This window comes from Gopherus evgoodei, chromosome 5 (genome assembly GCF_007399415.2).
Source record: "Gopherus evgoodei ecotype Sinaloan lineage chromosome 5, rGopEvg1_v1.p, whole genome shotgun sequence".
Lineage (NCBI taxonomy): Eukaryota > Metazoa > Chordata > Testudines > Testudinidae > Gopherus > Gopherus evgoodei.
This window is the reverse complement of record NC_044326.1, coordinates 33,189,061-33,208,763: the sequence shown is the minus strand read 5'-3', so window position 1 is coordinate 33,208,763 and position 19,703 is coordinate 33,189,061. Positions and strand designations below refer to the sequence as shown.

Genomic DNA, 19,703 nt, shown 5'->3' with positions numbered 1-19,703 from the left:
TTGTTGGATTCATTTTAGCCACTGTTGCAAAGGACTGTTAACTAGTTTCCAGCCTGCTTTAATACTAGTTTAGCAAACCAAAAATCCATCTGTTTTTGTAAAATGTTTATCCTGACTGTTCAGTCAGTATTGAAACAGGATGGAAACAAGTTTACTGTTATATGGGAGACTTTCATCTAGCCACGGTTACAAACCTCACTTGCTTACTAATACAGTAGGTAGTCAAAAATGCTATTTGCTATTTTGGAAAGTTTTCATGGACAATTTGCATTTCACTGCTGGGCTGAGGAAGAGTGGTACAGCTTCCCTTTAAGGCCATGCGCCAGAATCTCCACTACCTTACACTTCATGTAGTTTGTAAAAAACAAAGATGCAGAGCATGTGCCAAGTCTGTTGAACACTGCCACCAGTTTAAATGGAGAATTTCCATTTAGCAGTGTTTTTTTTGTGTTTTTTTTTTTTTACAGGCGCAAACAGAATAAGATGCAAGATAATGGAGAATCAGTCCCACATAATCAATTCTACTTTGAATACCAGGGCCCATGTTTTCTTTGTATTAGGTCATCCATGGGTTTGGCTCCATTTTACTTACACACACATACTGAAAAGTCTCAGTTTGGGTCAACTGACTGTTTGTGATGCAGGGATAAAAACAGCAATGCAGATGTTCTAGCTCTGAAAACTGGTGATGAGGGTGAGTCTCAAGAGCCCAGGCTTCAGCCCAAGTGGGAACTTCTACACTATTTTTAGCTCCATAGCACAAGACCATGTCAGTTGGTCTGGGCTCTGAGACTAGCTGCTGTAGGTTTTATTTATTTAGTTTGCAGTGTAAATGTATGCTAAGGGTCCATCTATGCTGCAATTAAACACCTGTGACTGGCTTGCATCAGCTGACTTGGACTTGGGTTATGGGACTGTTTAATTGTGGTGTAGACATTCAAGCTTAGGTTAGAGCCCCAGCTCTGGGGCCCTCCTCATCACAGAGCCCAGGTTCCAACCCACACCCTGGTATCTACAGAGCAATTAAACAGCCTCATTGCCTGAGCCCCACAAGCCTAATTCAGCTGACAAGGGCCAGCCACAGGTAGTTAATTGCAGTGTACATGTACCTTAACGCTCTTCGCTCCCAATTTATGCTACCTGTCCTGCAGTGCTTATCTTCAGCAAAGAATTAGGAAAGACATTTCAAGATCACCATGAATGCAAATCCATCAATTTCTTGTTACACAGGTGGGAAAGACTAAAGACTTGGTATCGCTAAATATGCCGAGGCCAAGTCCAGAAATTCTGTTCTTGGATTCAACCAGCTTGGGAAACAGGAAATCAAGACAGCATTTGAACCTATTTATTTGGATAGATAAGTATGAGTGTTGTGCTGTGATTCATACATGATACAGCCCCAAAAGAGATTTAAAATACATCTTATACCCCTTTTTAAAAATTATGCTTTAGGGTTTGACTTGTATATTAAGATGAATTGAAATAAATGTGAACATAATGGCTTGTCACACAAGTTAGAAGAATCTGCTCTAAAGGAGGAGGAAATCAGGCAGGGTTCATTGGCAAAGTAATGATGAGAAGTGTGTGCAGTAGGAGATTGCTCTGTTTAAGCTTCCAGTCCCCAGTTCTGTAGGGCTAAGAAATTCAGGAACTTAAATTTGTATTGGAAGGCAATGAATAGTGAACCTGTGAAAGGACTCAAAAAATGGTGTACTATGATCATATATCAGGCAAGGACAATCTTGCAGCAGCATTATGGGTGCTGGATGCTAGAGTGAAGGGAGAGGGAGAGAAGCAGAGGAAAGCAAGCTACAGTCAAATGCATACAGATGCCTGAGATGCACATGGGGTTTATCTAGATCAGGACAGATTTTCAGATGAGGAGAGGGGAAGAGACAACCTAAAAGTCCTCAGAAGAATAAAGTTGTAAACCTGAGTCCCCAGGATACTTTTGTATACAACACAACACAGACCTTTACTTTTGCATGCATGCTTGTCCAAATGCTGCAGATAACCCTTCAACGGTGACTAGCGGCAAATGCTACAAAGGATGATAGAAGTCCCCCTAATGGAAGAAGAAGAAAAAAAAAATCTACCAGGGGCGGGGGGGAGGAGAGTTTCTTCATAATGCTGTGTGAGAATGTAATGTTATGAATCACTGGCCTGAATGAGTGTCATTCAGGAAAGTTCCCCATGCACTGGTTTTGAAGTGTACACAAAAATCTAAATAGGAACTGTAGTTAAAAATATGGAGAAGGATACAGTGGAAATTTTAAGAATGTCACTGTAATATTTCTACATTGTTGTCCTGAAAAGCATGCAGACAGATTTTTTTTGCGCTTAGTAAACATTTAGTAGAAACGTTAAAGCAGTACATATTGAACAGATTGAAATGTTAGCAATACAAAGTACAACTAATACTTTGCAGCAAAATTCTTCAGGAAGTTAAAGTTCTGTGCCTAGAACACACACAAACAATATTTTGGAGTAATGTACAAGTTTTAAACATAACTAAACAATATATTTTTGAAGAGCCAGAGATGGTTTTAAAATTTTGCAACACTGCAAACTACCCATTTCAGAGGAAGTAAAAAAAGGAGAGCATCCAGCAAACACTACCACAAAGATGAGCACAAAACAGATGTGGGAAAAATAAACAGCCTTCCTGACTTGGAATTTGTAAAAAGGTCTGCAAAGAGCAAACAGGACTTCTCACTGCAGTTTGACTTCTAGACCCATAAAAAGAGTCCCATGAGAAATGAGACTCTGATGAATAAAATATACAGATAACAGTAATGTTGAAAATTTCCATTAAGAGTTCATAACACTTCCAAAGAGATGATTTTACTGTAACAGCATTTTTACTTCAGAATACAAAATGCTATTAATCTGAATGTAAAAACCTATTGTAATAAAAATTTTTTAAAAGCTATTTAAATGCTTCGGTGGCTATTTAATATTCCATTATGGGAATGCTGTAGAGACTGAAAGTGTGCTAAAGCAACTCCAAAAATCTTAACACAGGATAATTCATGTAGTAATTAAAAAACCCACAAATAAAGGTGCCTCAGTATAATTCCTACAATTCTTGTGAGATGGAATTTACATTCCTGTGCTAAGTGATTAGCACCGCAGGCTTCTTGATCTCCTCCCTGCTCCAAGATAAGGAATGTGCTTAAGTGTCGCCCTTAAACTATGTAGGATTAGCTAGGAGAAGGATTCTCCACATCCCTGATGAACAAGGAATAACTTTTTTCCTTCAAGCCTGTTCAGCAACATATTCTAACCTGAGCTCATTACTTTTGTGCTACCTACAACAGATGCATGGAAATACTACCTCTTTGAATGCTGACATTTACCAGACTGCTAGCCAAATGAGTATTGATATATCCACTTAAACTCTAAACTCCAAAGGAAAAACATTTTAAGGAAGGAAGGCCCCAGAAGTAAAGTTCCTCAAAATACTTTGTAAAATACAAACTGTATTTTGGAGTCTGAAATTGTATTGCTTTTCAGTTTACAAACAAGAGTTGACAGCTCTAAAGCCTCATCTCACCTAAGTTTTATTAAAAGTGGCAACAAAAAATCCTCTAAGTAATGGTGACAAATTGTAAACCACTGTCAATGTCTAATTCATAATGTATGTACACTAAGGGGAAAAATTCAATCTCACTTTTCAGTGAATATAAAATCAAGTTCAAAGTAAAGTTTTGCTAATACAAAAGAAATATCCAGTGGAGCTTCCTTTCAGGCAGTAGTTTTAGGGCCTGCCCTACTCACACACTGAGTAGTGCCTTATTCCACAGGGAGCTGATTTTCTTGGGACTATCTGAAAAAAAAAAAAAAGGTAGCATGATATGCCACTTAAGGCAAAAAGCAGAACAATGTCTTTGTTCAGTTAACATCACAGTAGTCACATGAATTATAAAAGCTGTAGTAGTGACTCAATATTTAAGTCTGAAAAACAGCAATACTGAGGTTAGAATGGAGACTATCTTACACCACTATCACCAAATCACAATCTCCTTTCCCTCTGGAATTTCATGTTCATGCTTATTTTGAGATCGGTTGCAAGTCTGAGGTTAATCAGAAAAGTTGCTTTTAGTTACATAGCATTGCTAACTCCTGCAATTGTATTGCAAAATTTGCAATTTTTTTTCCCTTAAAGCCCCAGATCCTGGAGTCATCAGATTATGTAAGAATTTCACCTTTCATTTGACAAGTCTTTCTTTGAAACCAAAAGGGCTAAAATTCTTGAAATGTGAATTAAAGGCTCAAAACTCAAAATGCGAATAAAAAAACACAAAATGTAATTTAAAGAGTCTCTTTTGGAGTCTGATTAATGAATGCTTGAAGTCAGCAATACTGTTTATGATACTTAGAAAAACTGGTGGCATTCTCTTTTGGAAATTGTATTGCCCTTCATCCATCACAACTCAAATATCATGGATAAAAACTTCAAACTTGTATCACAGAGCAATACCCAATGAAAGGCTAGTATATATACACTCTTCCGAAGACTGAAGCAGCGGCAGCAGAGCTGCAGATCACAACTTCTGTTTTGTGTGCTGCTTGGGGCAGCAAAAACCCTGGAGCTGGCCCTGATTGGGGGAGAGGTGTCTGGAGAGGACACATACTCCTCTACATTAAGAACAAAAACATATAGTTGTCAAGTATAATTCCCAAATCTGGACCTTAGCATCCAGGATATGGGTACTAGCATAAAGTCCTCTAAGCTTAATTACCAGCTTAGATTCTGTAACGCTGCCACCAATCAGGAATTTTTAGGGCCTGATACCCTCTGGTCCCCCCCAAAACCTTCCCAGGGGACCCCCAAGACCCAGATTCCTTGAGTCTCACAACAAAAGGGAAATAAACCATTCCCTCCCACCTCTTTACCTCCTCCCAGATCTTTCCTGCCTGGGTACACTAGGAGATACCGTGAATCAATTCCTTGAAACACAACAGATCAAGTTTCTCTCCCCCTCACCCAGAGGCAATACAAATTTACCTTTCCCTCCTTGCTTCCCACAAATTCCCTGGTATATACAGACTCAATTTCTTTGAACCTTAATTAGGAGAGAAAAATCAAACAGGTCTTAAAAAGCAAAAAACTTTTTTATTAAAAGAAAAAAGTAAAAGGTTTATCTCTGCACTTTAGTTGGTAAACAGTTACAGGGTCTTTCAACTTATAAACAAAAAAATTTTCCAGCAGAAACACAATTTAAGCTACTTCCAGCAAGTACACATATGCAAATAAGAAAACAAATTAAAAGTCTATAACCGCCTTTTTTCCTACTCATAATTCTGAATAGATAAGAGACTGTAGCAGGGAGATGGGCAGAAACCTGGTTGCACCTCTAGTCCCATCCAGGGCCCAGAGAGAACAAAGCCAAACCCAAAACCCACAAACAAATGCTTCCCTCCATGAGATTTGAAAGTATCTTGTCTCCTATTAAGAAACTTTCCTATTTTTTTGAATTAATCATGGTTTTACGAAGCCCTATTTTCACTTGAATCATGTATTTTTAAAACGTTATGTGAAAACTCACTTATGCCTATACAATGGGATACTTAATGCACATCACATGTATTATATTTTGGGGGCTCCATTCTAGTCTCATACTCTTGTCCATATTTCATATCTTGAAAATTCTGCTACTGCACTCAGAGATCTTTGTGCCGTATCAGAATTTTAAAATTCAATGCTATGGATCCATGCACTTGAGGTTAGAATTACGCCCTTGTTAGACAAGCTGTAAACTTGTCACAATTTTACATAGCATTTTTCTTCTGACACAAAACTAGGGAATAGAGTGAAGTAATGTTCTTCAAAGGAAATCCTTTTTCCTTACAGTTAAGTGTGTAGCTGAAATAATATATGCTACAATGCCTCATACATCACCATGGTATCTGAACATCTACAACTTTAAAAGGTATTTGTCCAGAACATGAACTAACAACTGTAGTTACTTAGTACTACTGGGTCAAACCCTCATGTTCTCATATAAATGCTGCCTCCATCACTAGTTCTCAAGTAGCCGGTCCTCAGAAAAAGCTACCCCCCACCTCTCCTTTCCACAGTAACACATTGAGTAGAGGGAAAGTAGAGGCAGATTTACATCAAATACACAATTCCCTAACATAACTGAATTCATAATCTAGGATGCAATCTGTTCACTCAAATTTGTCTTGTGAAAACCAATCATTTAAAACTTTGCTGTTACAACTACTAACATTCTTCATTCAGACTTTTAAACAAAATTATTTCAGACGTATGTTCAATGAACTTCAATAATAAACATTTTTTACATTTCCTATATTCTGTTTTTCAGTCTTGGGAAAGAATAATTTAAAGAGCTAAATATTCTGTTTTGTGACTGACTTGATGCAGTTATTTCTAGAGTAACAAGTGAGAGAACTACTTAAATCAAAGTGGAGAATTTGACCTTTGTTAAAGGAAACATCAGATCCTGAAAAGTTGTTCGGTCAGAAAAAACCTTCAGCTAATAAGAACTGAGGTAAGAACTGAGTGTTGAGTCTGTTAATGAGTTTTCTGGGCTTTAGCAATTACCCTCAACACAAAACTTGATCCTCCCCTTAAAGGTGGAAATAGTTTATTAAAAAAATCACTGGACCATTTTGTGTATGGTGAGTACTGGTAGAAAATTTCGAAGAAATACAAGAACAAGCAACACACTATTATAATTATATTCCCCCTGCCCACTAGTGACAGTTTAAAAGATTTTTTCCAACCAGGAACGACATGTTTCCCTGATAAACTTTCAACCTAGAAGAGGTCTGATTTTCTAAGGGGAGTTTGCTCAAATCTTCACAGATGACACTTAGCTAGTAAGATTTTTTGTTGCTTTTGGTAGAGAGGAAGGTGATAGGAAAGGAAAGATTACAAAAACATGGATATCTAGTAAAGTCATAAGAAAACAGTTGAAAAGTTTTGGTTTTCAGAATAAGCAAGAAAAAGCATTGTTCTCTTGCTGAGGAGTCAAAAGACAGTGATTTTATCATGTCTCCACCTCTTCCTTGGCAATGGAAGTGTCTAGCGTTTATTCCCTGGTATGTAATTGAGCTCCATAATTCAATAATTCCTTTAAAGAAAAAAACTATAGGCCAGATTCTGAGCCTCTCACATGCTGCTCCTTTCGCACCACACCCTGGCCCCCATACTCAAGTGGCCCCACTGACATTTGTGGAGCTACTCACATAATTAAGGAGTTTCTAGGTATGTTCAAACATTTCTAGCCCTTCTATTTGTAAATGTGAATCAAGTGCTATCAAGTAGGGTAATTTCTTCCTGAATTTGTTCATATCCCTGAAACAATGGCCAAGAGGCATAAACTGCCCTAATCAAAGTGGGCTGTGAACACAGATGCCTAAAAAGACAGTTTCCACATCAACATGGTTAACTATTTCACTGCTGATCTGAGCAGAAACATCCAGTTAAAATGCTTACCTCACAATCCTGAACGCCTCTCTCAGGCTTTCCAGGGACCAAAAGCCCCACACATCCCCTACTAACTGCTAAAATGTTCAGTTTCCATCACTCCCTTGCCCTATCAGATTATATAGTTAGGCATTATCAATACAAATATCTGTAGCCAATTGAAAACCAAGAATGCTGAGACTGCATAAAATAAGTTGCATTTAATATAAAAAGATGGGACTACTCTAATGACTAATTCATTTTTATTCAAATAAAAAACCTTCTATTTTCAAATCTGATGCTTTCATGAAATTTCCACTCTAATTACACAGAATTTATATTCAACTTGCCAAGGAGTAAATGGGGGCTTTTTGTTAGATGTTTGTACATAACACCATGTGTGCATAATGTTATACAACAATGTTATTTCTTATTAAATGAAACTATTATAGTTGGAAATAAGTTATTCTTAACTGTTTAACCAAGATGTTATTTGACCTACAGTTGTATTTATACTTCATTAGTAGTTTATTTTGTTTTTGCTTTAGAAAGAGGGGTCAAGAAATGGAATGTTTTCCCTTTGCTCTTCTCCACACAAGATTTGATCCTGCAAGGTGCTGTGTGCCTTCAGCTCTCAGTTATGTAAACTGGATTCAAGCGTATCAGCACCTTGAAGAAACGAACCTGCAAAATAGTACTCACACAGTCCTTACTCTCCCAAGCAACTCCATGGAAGACATGGGTTCATTTGCATAATGAGTATATATGAAACTATTGGTTTGCAAGATTAGATCCTCTGAAATACAAGCTGCTCAACTAAGAGAGATTTATCTGGGGAAGGGAAGAAGAGAGGGCTAGCTTTTTTGTAAGTTGTTAGATAATTACTAACATACCTTATATGTAATATTTGGAATTCTCATTAAGAACTTTAGCACAACCGAAAGACCATTACATTTGACACAAATGATGGCTATGGTTATTTAACTAGTTATAAACAAACTAAAAGTAAGCCACATCCAATGGCTCTGGGACCCTTTGTTCACAATATTAAAACCAGTATATTACATCAAAAATGATTTGACAGTAGCTAGGCTTGCTCACTAAGAAATGTGGCATTCTACATTTCAAGCTTATGCATCCTTTAACACAATAGCCTACTATTTTATGTATGAAAAAGGAAACATTTGAAGAGAGTATCCATAAGTTTCCTAAGAAATGGTTTGGGATTCCAGAATCCCAAGGAGATTAATTGGCTGTCAGATAACAATGTGCCTCCATCAGATGGACTTGGCAGTTGTAAACAAAAGGAATTTTCTCAGCTTTTCCTCACAAATATGAAATATTTGCTCTTAGCCAACAGCTGGGGTGATTTAAAGAGATCCTGCATATATATTAGTTTCAGTCAAAACTATAACCCACTTCAAAACATCTGACTGGATTGCAGCTAAAATAGGAAAAAACCTGATACCATTAGAGAAGCAAAAGTTTCCAGACAGAGGAGAATAATATAATATCTAACCAGGAAATCTAACTAAGTTTAATAAAAGAAATACAAGGTCCTAGTTTGTTACTTGAAAAGTGTCACCATAAAACAAAACCACACAGTTAAAAACTCAATACCCTGGATGTTAACTGCACCGGTCTTGAAAAATCATTTTCATTGATTAAAAATTTAAATACAAATGTTAACATTTGTAAAAAATTGTTTAATATTCCAAAACTTAAAGAAACTTACATTTTACATTCTACCAAATATTTAATAATTTAAATTCTCATTCTTGGTACTCACACAGGTAACACATCAGTTAATCCATTTAAAAGAAGGGAGACTGACTGAAAATACACAAAATCATTTTTTTTATTTAAGGAGTCTTGTATTGCATAAAATTTTCAAGGAATGTAGCACAAATAAAAATAAAACTTAATTAGCTCTTTGAAATATATCATAAGAAGGATCCTTGCTATAGGGTATTCAGAAATGAGAAGAATTATAACTACTTTGACTGTAGACAATTCATTGAGTTTATTAGTTGAGTAACATCAAATCATATCAATGATTAAGACACTGAACTTCTGACTTATCCTTAGTCATTCTTACAATACAACCTATATTGCTGTTCGGTTTTCTGAGGTTTTTTTCCAGAAATCCGATTTAGGAATATTTTAAGTGTATGTTCTGCATATTACCTCTCACATATCGTAAGAGCAGAAGTTCAGGGTTTACTAGCCCCTTGACCTTTAAAAAATGTGTTAGATACTTTCCTTTATTAATGCCTTATTTTATAAAGGAACTTATATAGGTTTTTTCCAATTGCTTTGAAAAAGTTTGAGTATGCAGTTCTCAAATACACTGGTCAGAACACATTACCAATTTCTGACCAAGCAGCAAAATTTAGATGATAGCACTTTCACTTTGCAGGTGCTGGAGGGAAACTCGTTCTTTACAATAAACCAAAAACTACACTTCATCAAAATGTATGTAATCTATGGATTTCTACAGTTAAACTGATAGTTGCCAAGTCAACCTTTGTTTAACAAGTTAGACGTTCGTCACTAGCCTTATGTTTGTATTCACATGAAATTACTTTAAAGATTACAGACAGCAGTTGGGGATCCAGAGTATGAATCAAATCAGGAAGACACGTGAGCTGGATTGTTTTCCCTTATACTGTGTAAATAAGGAATAACTCCACAGATGTTGGTAGGGTTAAACTGGTGAATGATGTACTTTTAAAAAGAAGCCATACAAATATGGGGCCTGATACTTCTGAATTTGGCCCCATGTTTTAAAAGGCAAAGTAGTATGCTGTATTACTAAACTACACTCACATCTATTGTAGTGTATTCAGCATGTAGAAGGTATACAATATTTTACCCCATTCTACAGACTATTAGAAATTTAATACACTAAAGGCATCTTACCCTTGGAGATATAATATTGTACATAACATAATCCATACATTTCTACAACTAACTGTTTTCATAGACAGCATCTAAAAAGTAATATCCTGGGAAAGTTTGCATTGGAAACTTGTAAAGCTAGCAATGCAAAATGCTAATACATTTTAAAGAAAAACAGAGCTCAGCTGTCTATTTACTATTTTTAATGAGGACATCTGTATTTTGCTTACCATCTCTATACTTCTGCTTTGAGTGTTTTGTGACTTCCCCCCCACCGATTCATCAGCTTTTAAAGATGGCAAAGCTAAGTATTTTAAGGGAACAGAACCCAATAAATAATATACTGCTCAGTTAAAAATATTTTGTCTGAACAGAGTTTCACCAATTTTTTTATATACACAAAACAGAGTTAGAAGAATGCACATGCTGACCATTTTTCTCCATATTTTAAGAACAGAAGACACTTTCCATCTAGTAAATATTACAAAGTTTCTTCCTGCAGAATGTTGTAAACACAAATTTCACCCAGACTAAAATCTCACCTTGTATCTCAAAGAAAGAGGGGGAAAAAAGCTTTAGAGTGAAGTCTCATGCTCCATGTGGAAAAAAAAAAGTTATGTATGCAAGTACTTGTGCATTCAAAGGAGCATATTTTCTTTAGCGTTCAAGATGTTCTCTTTAGATTCAAAATGTAAATTGCAGTTTTCTTCAGACTATTTATTCAAGATTTTCCACCCATTGTAGGTACTGTCTGAGAATTGCCTACTGCTCTTGTTCCTCAAACATTTCAAAAGTCTGACTATAAAAATCAAAGGTCTAGTGCCCTGAAAGACAAGTGAAGTGACAAAATTATAAGAAGTTACATTGTCAAATGTTTGGAATTAAAAATACTTACAGCCTCTCCAGCTCTTTTAGATCCTGGAATGCTCCCCTTTCAATAGTGCTAATCTTGTTCTCCATGAGCTGACTGAAACATAGAATATATATAGTGAATTTTAACGTTTTTATGATTAAGACTGCATTAAAACCTGCCATTGCTGTACTTCAGCAACTGGCAGCTTGCAATCATTTCATCTTTAACTCTGCAATTCTTATTCCAGAGAGAGATTTCACATCCAATTTAATATATTTAGAACCCGTTACTCCATAGGGGCTCGTGTGCAAAACCAGAAATAAAATCAGTTTCTTCAGCATTAAAGGAAAGCATAAAAGCAGACCTTAAGATTATGGGTAAGAAAATATGCTGCTTACTAAGGAGCAACGATATAGAACTCCAGTTAAACATAGTACAACTGATCTACAGTTTGTATGGAAAATAAATATAATTATTCAATAGATATTTCATAATTCTAGCGATACACCTATACATCAAAATATGTTGAAATATGCCACCAACATTCTAGTAGTTGTATTTTGATCAAAAGGGTATAACAACAAAATATACTTAGTTTTTCTTTAGACTTAAATAACAAAGTTGTTCCACTTCTGACAATTCAGTCCCAAAGAATAATTCAGCTTCACTGAATAAAATAGCAGTAATCACAATTACAGTTTTCTTAAGTCACTTTTAATGACTTTATAACCAGCAAAAGTTAAAGACCTGAAGCTATCCAGACAAAAAAAATCCATCCAGAAAGACAGATTATACAATACTTATTGTTTTAGTTTCCGGAAAACTAAACAAACATTTCTAAATTGGAGAGTTGGGATTAGATATAGATATTGCTTGTCTTTGGTTAAGAAATACTTTCTATTTTCTTTCCTTTCATGAATTTCTTTTTGCACCAGTTTGAAACTGAACATGTGTATACTCAGCTATATGTTTTGATAATCCTAAACTGCAGTCTACTCAGATAGTTTCTTTTCAACTAATTTTAACCAAAATGCAAGATTTCCCTCTTCACACATTTGTAAACTACCGATTATTTTAAAGCCTAAGCTTATTTTGCTATATTTTTAATTTTAAGGGTAATATACAAATTGCCAGAAGCTACATACAAAATTGCTACTATGGCATTTTCCAAACTTCTTTTTTGTCCTCTCTCTTTTATTTTAAGTTCAGATGCTGCAGCATAGGAGTTAAATGTGGTGAAATATACAGCTTTAGTTTTTTAAAAACTAAAAGATAATTTTGAAAATTTAAAGTCTAACCTACATCAAGTAATATTAACATAACAGCATAAAGTAACGAGAACTTACAGGACTCGAAGGTGTCTTAGGCCAGTAAAGTCAGTCTTGGTGATTCTTGTGATATTATTTCCATTAAGGTCCCTGAAAAGAATCATGTATTAGCAGAAAAATGAAACATTCAACAGGGGATTTAAATTATTATTTTGTTGGGGTTCATCTTTAGTGCTTTAAAACCAAACAAGAACTTAAATGTGCCCAATGCTTAATTCTTAACACTAGCTCTGTGTGAGTTGCTGACAATAAAGAGACCGTACATTAAGTTAAATTGGTTTTAAACTTTGTAAGAGAACCTTATAAAAATCAGTCAATCAATCAATCTATTTGCCATTATGTGGCTTACATTTACCCTGAGTTTTGGAATCAATTCTGTTTATCACAAGTTTATCTTAGTGTTTTTGTAATACTGGAATACAACTACAATCAGACCCAACCAATATTTAGAGAGAACACTCTTAACTGTATCAACTGAAAAAGTATAAAAACTATGACAAAGTTACACTTAAGTCAAGAAATCGAGTAATTAGGAATTTATTTAGATGACCACTTCCGCAATTTAATAAATATATTACTAAACTTCTGATGCCAAACAGTGCTTAGAAAGAATAAAAAACGATGATCTTCAGAGATTTACATTTATAAGGATTTATCTTACAATCCTATGTTTGAAGAGTTTAGTTTTCATACTTTTACAGAGCAGGAAACCCCATTGTGACTGGAAAGTGCAAACTCAGAGGCAATGATGGAAACAGTATTCAAGCCTTGACATTTTTCTTCAGATTTCAGCACCACTTTCCCCTTCTGGAGTTACTACCCTTTTTCTGGCATCTTAGGTCAAGAACTAAGTTGGCCCTGGTTCCAATCATTACAAATAAAACCAGGCTTTGCTGTGGCTTGAATATCCTCCTTGATCTAAGTCATAGGGGAAACAGTGTTACACAGAAACACTAGGGTTACCAATCATTTATAATATTCTTTTTGAAAAATCAGCACATTGTTATTTTAAGCAAAAGTGGCAGGAAACAGTTTCTTCACAGGAAAGATCACAGTCAATCACTTTGGGATTTGTCTGAGTGCAGATGCTGCTAGAGTAAAATGTGTTTATATGTAAACCTTTAAACTGTTTTGAATAGCATGAAACAAACAAGTGATAGACAATTTTTTAAATCTCTTCTGTCCTTTTCCTCTTACACTTTTAGAGAAGACAGGATGGTATTAGATCCAACACATCTTTCAGGAAAAATTATGTATGCTTTTCGCAAACGGAGTGGATCATAATTTGTATGCAACATTCTTGTAGCTATGTTGGACCCAGGATAGTAGAGCCACAAGCTGGGTGAGGTAATCTCTTTTACTGAACCAATTTCTGTTGATGAGAGAGCAGCTCTGGGCTTATACAGAGAGCTCTTTCTCAGGTCTGGATCCTAATTTGACAGGAAAATCAATCAGGTCTAGGGACAGTTTAATCAAGGTCGCGACTGGAGGCAGTAGTATGTGTAACTGAGGTGGAATCCTCTTGCTTTCTCTGCTCTCCTTAAACGGGCACACAAGGGCAGCTTGTGTCCCACGGGCAAGACGCATGGAAGGGTTTGAGCTTTTTCTGGGGGAAGAGGGATGTAGGCACCAAGGAAAACGTGTCCTTGCCTGTCTTCCTGTAACGGCAGTGTAAGTAGTCTCTCTGCCCTCCCCCCCGCCCCCCCCATCGCTTTGCATGTGTTAGGGAATTCCCTCCACTCTTTCCTTCTTCAAGCAGTGTAGCAAAAAGGAAGAGAGGGTTGAACTGCCATTTATTTGCCAGCAGCTGGGGAGCAATGTCCCAGCACTCAGGGGCCTCCTTGGCGAGCCATGGTTTTGCACACCGCCTCGGAGCTGGGCAGAAAGGGGCACGCCGCAAGAAGGGGAAAGGAACGCAGAACTGGGGCAGCTAAGTCGAGCCCCTTGGGGCGAGCGGTCCCAGCCAGTTCTGGTTCCCTGCCCCCATTTTTAAAGCCAGCGCGAAGTTTACTGGGCAATGACAAAACTCCCACCCACCCCCCCGCCATTCACGGGGGGCAGGACGACAAGCGACGCACCCTGACATACAGCGCGGGGGAAAGGGCCGCCCTGTATGTCGCCTCTCTTACCATGCAGCCAGCGGCCGCGCGAGAGGAGAGGGGGATTCGCCTCCTGCCGCCTTGCTGATGGGGAAGGCGAGGCGGTGGAACTAATGGTTTCCCTCTTTCATGTCTCCTAACGTTACCCTGAAGCCCATCACGAGGAAAGCAGGGATAGGGAGCGAGAATCAGCCCAGGGGCGTCTGAAAGCGAAGCGAAGCCTCCAGGGAGTTTGAGTGTCACCTGCCCCACCCCAGGGGCGCTGCAGCGGGGCGGCTCCACGAGGGATGGGAGTCACGTCACACGGCAACGGAGGTGCTGCTGGCAGGAGGGCGCCCCCCACAGCTGTCCGGGGAAAGCAAAGCGCGCGTGGTAGGGAGCTAGGCGCTGTGCTCCATTGGGCGCCTCCCGGCTGGGGGTTACTTACAGCCTTTCGGTGTTGCGGGGGATGTTCCTTGGGACGCTCCGCAGCGCCAGCCCGTGACAGTCCACGGTGCTGCCGGAACAGGAGCACTGAGCCGGGCAGGGCTGCGGCGCTACCTCGCTCAAGATCACCACCAGCACGAGCCCCAGGGGGAGCCTCCCGAAGCCGCCCATCCTCCGCCGCCGAGCCTGCACAGCCGCCAAGCCCTGTAGCATTGACCCCCGGGCCAGGGAGGAGCGGAGAGCGAGGCAGACCGCCCCCCAGATAAGACAGGACACAACCGCCCTCCTCCTGCTCCTCAGCAGAGCGAGCGCTTGGGCAACTTGCAGGGTATAAGGCGGCAACCGGAGTCCTTCGCGATCCAAGGAGGAACCAAAAATCTCCGGCAAGATAAGAAGGGTGGCACCAATCCGCCCCTGGAACCAGCTTCGCTGGAGGGCGAGCCGGGCACTCGTAGCCCTTCTGGTAGCAGAGAAGATACGGGTCTTGGCGCACACACTCCCTGCAAATAAGAAGCAAAGCCACCGATTCCCGCTACGGCAGAGCTGGGTGACTCCGCTGCTTTCTCCTCCTTGTCCCTTTTAACGATCCCCCCGGCTAGAAGCCACGGACTCCACGTTTGCTTGAAGCTGCATGTTTCCCCTAGAGCTGCATTGCGACCAATCGCCCAGCAGCACCACACGCGAGCGATTCAAAGCACTTGGGCAGAGCGGCTCACACACACTCTTCCCCCACCGACGGGTTGGTTACTGTCTTGCAATGGGGTGAGTGAGGGCTCGCTCTGCAATTGCACACACACTTCTGCAAGAGGAGCCTCAGCAAATCATACCTCACTCTCAAAGCATTCATCAAACTGCCTGGGGGGGAAGAGTCAACAAATAAGATGATGTTGGGTTGTAAGCTCCCAAAGCCAAGTTTCGCAGGAAAGAGCTATTCCCGGAGCACGACAGTCAGCAGCAGTTTGAGAAGTGATTCGTTGCCCAGCTGCAGAGAGCGCTCATCCACCACCTCCTCGGTGACAGATCACAGCTATCGATGCCCTTGCGATCCTGGGAGCACAGCGAGACAGGCACCGCTAGCGAACGTAGTGTGTGTTCCCTCTCGTCTCCCGGATACAGCAGCTCTGCTGCCTCAGGCACCACCTGATGGGAAAGGTAGGAACGGTGGGGGTCGTATAGGCGAAGGCAGTTCAGCAGCTCCCACGATGGCTGTGTAGAGGGGCTGAGGGAAGAACTTTCCTTTCCCCAGTCTGGGAAGGGAGAACGCTTGGGAAAGGTTTCCGTTCCCCTTCCCGATTCCCGAAGGCGCACCTGAGCAAGGGATGTCTGTATAGAACAGTCCAGCGGGCTCCAGCCCCTGTAGCTCCCGGGCGGCTGGTCTCCTCCTGCACGGAGGGCGAGGAAAATGGGGGGAAGGGGGTGGGAGAAGAGAGACAACACGCAAGCTCCTTCCTTCACACCCCCAAGTCTCTCAGTTTGAACAATAGGATGAGACACATACGCAGGCCGCTTCGCTTCCCCGCTGCAAGGTGTGTGTCACTGCTAGCACTGCAGAAAGTGCTTCCCAAGGCGCCACAAAAACCTGTGCCAGCGCTTCCCAAGCTGCTGCTGCTGCTTGGCTCTTTAGCAAACAGAAAGCTTCCAGCAGCTTTTGCCACAGATACCAGGACCCTCCGCCTTGCCTCTTCCTCCCCCTTCTCGCCCTGCTGCCGCAAACATCCAAGCACCTCTCCCGTAAACAACACCAAGCCAGAAGTGCCCCACGCTCTGTCCTTTATATATGGGCGGCGGGGCCTCGCCTCCTCCGGCCACGCCCAAAACTGCAAGGGCAGCGTTCATTGGCTGGCCGGCTCCAGACCTTCAAATCTGGGGGGGAGGAGGTGAGTAGAAGGGGAACTGGGGAAACGCAAACAATGAATGAAAGTTCAGCGAGAACGAGAAATCCTAGCCCCTAACGAGCGACCTGCCTCCCCAGTGAGGCTGGCGGTAGCTGCACCGCCTGGTGCTGCTTAGTACTAGGATGGAAAGAGGGACAGAGTTCCCCTGAAGCTGGGTTAAGGCATAAACCTTGCACCCTTTCCTGTAGCGATCGCCAACACCACAGATTCCTGGGGACTGTTTAATATTGGCAAGAGAGCTAGAAAAACAACTGCAAGATCTATGCAGTTTCAGCATCTTCACTCCATCGCTCCTTCCTCCCGCCAACGCTCTGACACACTTTAAGTTCTTTTTCAGACCTGAGATTTTTCTCACACACTTTAAACACCTCTGTGCGGAAAAATCTCTTGTGAGGCAGAGACAGATAACGAAGGAGCTAGGGACGAGTTGCACGCCTTGGTGTAGTTAGCCTGAGAAAAGCAAAACAATCTTGCATATTTTTGAAACATCTCAGCCATGCCATTGAGTTTTTCACCATTGCCTGAGGAGAGGGGTTTGGAGAAAGATAATTATAGTTTCCATATTCTTGCATTATTAAAAAACACACATTTTATGTAAATTATACAATAATCTTGTGAACAAATGTTTTCTGAAAATTCAGGGGTGACTGTGCCACTGTATACCTTTAAATAAGCAAAGCATCAGCATCATGCTGCTTTATTTATATCTGAGTGACAGATCTAGTTTTGTTTTGTTTTTTAAAGGAAAACTAATTTCCTCTTCTGTTCCATTCCAACGGTGTAAAATGCATGCTCAGTATTTCTCTGGGAAATCCTCCTAAAAATATTGTCTATTGCAAGAAAATTCTAGCATTCATAGAAAAATTTACATACACCAGGTTTAGGGTGACCAGATAGAAAGTGTGAAAAATCGGGACAGGGGATGGCAGGCAATAGGTGCCCATATAAGAAAAATTCCCAAATATCGGGACAGTCCCTATAAAATTGGGACATCTGGTCACCCTTACCAGATTTAAAGTTGTATCTTTACTGGACTGAATTTATTCTTCCTCCTGAATTCAACACAAGATGATTTTTAAAAAAATCTAACCTCAGAGATGGGAGAGGGTGATTCCCCTTACACAGAGAACACCACCAGAGAAGCCTACATCATCAGCAAGTAGTTTATAAATGCTCCAGGGAGTCCACAGCTTCTTCCATGTGACTGGGTCCAGCTGAGCCTCTTTATCCCTGCAGTCTCTGCAGCACAACCCAGTAAAATGCTCACTACCCCTATCTGCTTGCTACGAATTGAACAAATTTTGTTCTCAGTTATACTGTTGTAAATCAGGAGTAACTCTGTAGAAACTGAAATCAATGGAATTACTCCTGATTTTTCTGCTGTTATTGTAGAATGTTAACCAAAATGAAAGTAATTAAAATGACTACAGTCATGGCCAGGACTTAGATTCTCATAGGGTATTTCACTGAGCCCTCCCCACCAACATGCTATGAAAACTCCGGGGGGAGGGGTTCAAAATATTTACCAGAGCTCTGTTCCAGACAGCTCCAGCTGAATTTAAGCCCCAGTCATGGCTATTTTATCTAGGGAAATTCATTTTATTTTTTCAGTCTGTCTCTTCAAAATATCCCCAGCATACAAGAGTGCATTTCAAGTCATGACTTTATCAGTTGCTTTCAATTTCTGGCACACTATATTAGTTAGAGTACTGTATACAACTAAATGAGGCTATTCCATATTTAAACTGGTATAAGCAGAATTCAACCCATTGACTATAATGGGAATTGAGATCACACAGTGACTCATAGGATCAGGCCCTATGTAAAATATTTTAATTCGTTAGCCACATTTTGATCATGTTTTAAGAGATGATTAGCTTCTTTTTAAAAAAAAAATTTGTTCTCTACTTTGCAATGTAAGTTACCCATAAATAAACAGTAGGAAAGACATAAAAATACAATTACACATGCTATGCATTTTAATGCCTCTGTCAAACACTCCCTTTCTGTCTAGGGGAGAAAAAAATCAGAAGATACAGTGTTAATCATCTGGTACTATTCATTATTTGATATTTACATGCCAACAGTGCGCTTGGTGTTGTATAAGACGCTAAGGGGAAACTACTGACTTGTAGGTATGCTTCTCTGAAGATGAAACTCCAGCAGGATTCTTGTCCATGGGTCTTAACTCCTTAGTGTAAAACTGGCAGAACTCTCCAAGAGCCACGCACTTACTGAATGTAGTGTCGCACCCTCTGTGGAATATGTATTCCGCTTTCCAGCTACTCCATTCAGATGCTTGAGGTACATGAAAGGTGAAGTTCTAAGAGCTAAGACACTTCCAAGTGATTATGAATGAAAATATGCCCAACAGGAGGAAAACAACTTAAAAACAGCAAGACAAATTAAAAAGGTAACCCGAAATCCTCACAGGGATGTTTGAGAGAGTGAGAATCTTCTTGGAATGATATCTTTAGCCAAGTTCTAGTTACAGTAGAAAAAGTAAGGTATTTGCCTTTCTCTAAAAAAACCACCTAATATGGTTCTGGCTTGTGCAGAATATAAAGCCAAATGGGATGTAAGTAGGTAAGACTATAGCTATCAGCAAGAAAAGATCAGTGCTAATAATAAGAACTGGAATAATCAGAAGTAGAGCTGGAGTATTGTAACAATAACAGTTGAATACACTACAAGAAAGCACAGAAGCACCAAAAGAAGGGCCACATAACTCAAAACACTCTTATGTTATTGTGAGTTTAT

General features: G+C 39.8%; 1 protein-coding gene across 11 annotated transcripts in view; it reads right to left on the bottom strand.

The window, feature by feature from the left end:
* SLIT2 (slit guidance ligand 2) overlaps positions 1-16,961 on the bottom strand; it is a 427,330-nt gene extending 410,369 nt beyond the window's left edge. For 6 of the 11 annotated variants that reach the window (XM_030564141.1, XM_030564139.1, XM_030564143.1 and 3 more), the window contains exons 1-3: positions 15,050-16,959; positions 12,542-12,613; positions 11,238-11,309 (exon numbers count right to left, since the gene is read on the bottom strand). In XM_030564141.1, coding sequence (XP_030420001.1) covers positions 11,238-11,309; positions 12,542-12,613; positions 15,050-15,261 — 356 coding nt within the window. In that variant the 5' untranslated portion in view covers positions 15,262-16,959. Of the gene's footprint in view, positions 1-11,237; positions 11,310-12,541; positions 12,614-14,652; positions 14,707-15,049 lie in introns of those variants that run through there. The other 5 variants (XM_030564137.1, XM_030564144.1, XM_030564147.1 and 2 more) reach the window with 3 other exon arrangements.
* Positions 16,962-19,703: the final 2,742 nt, after the last annotated feature.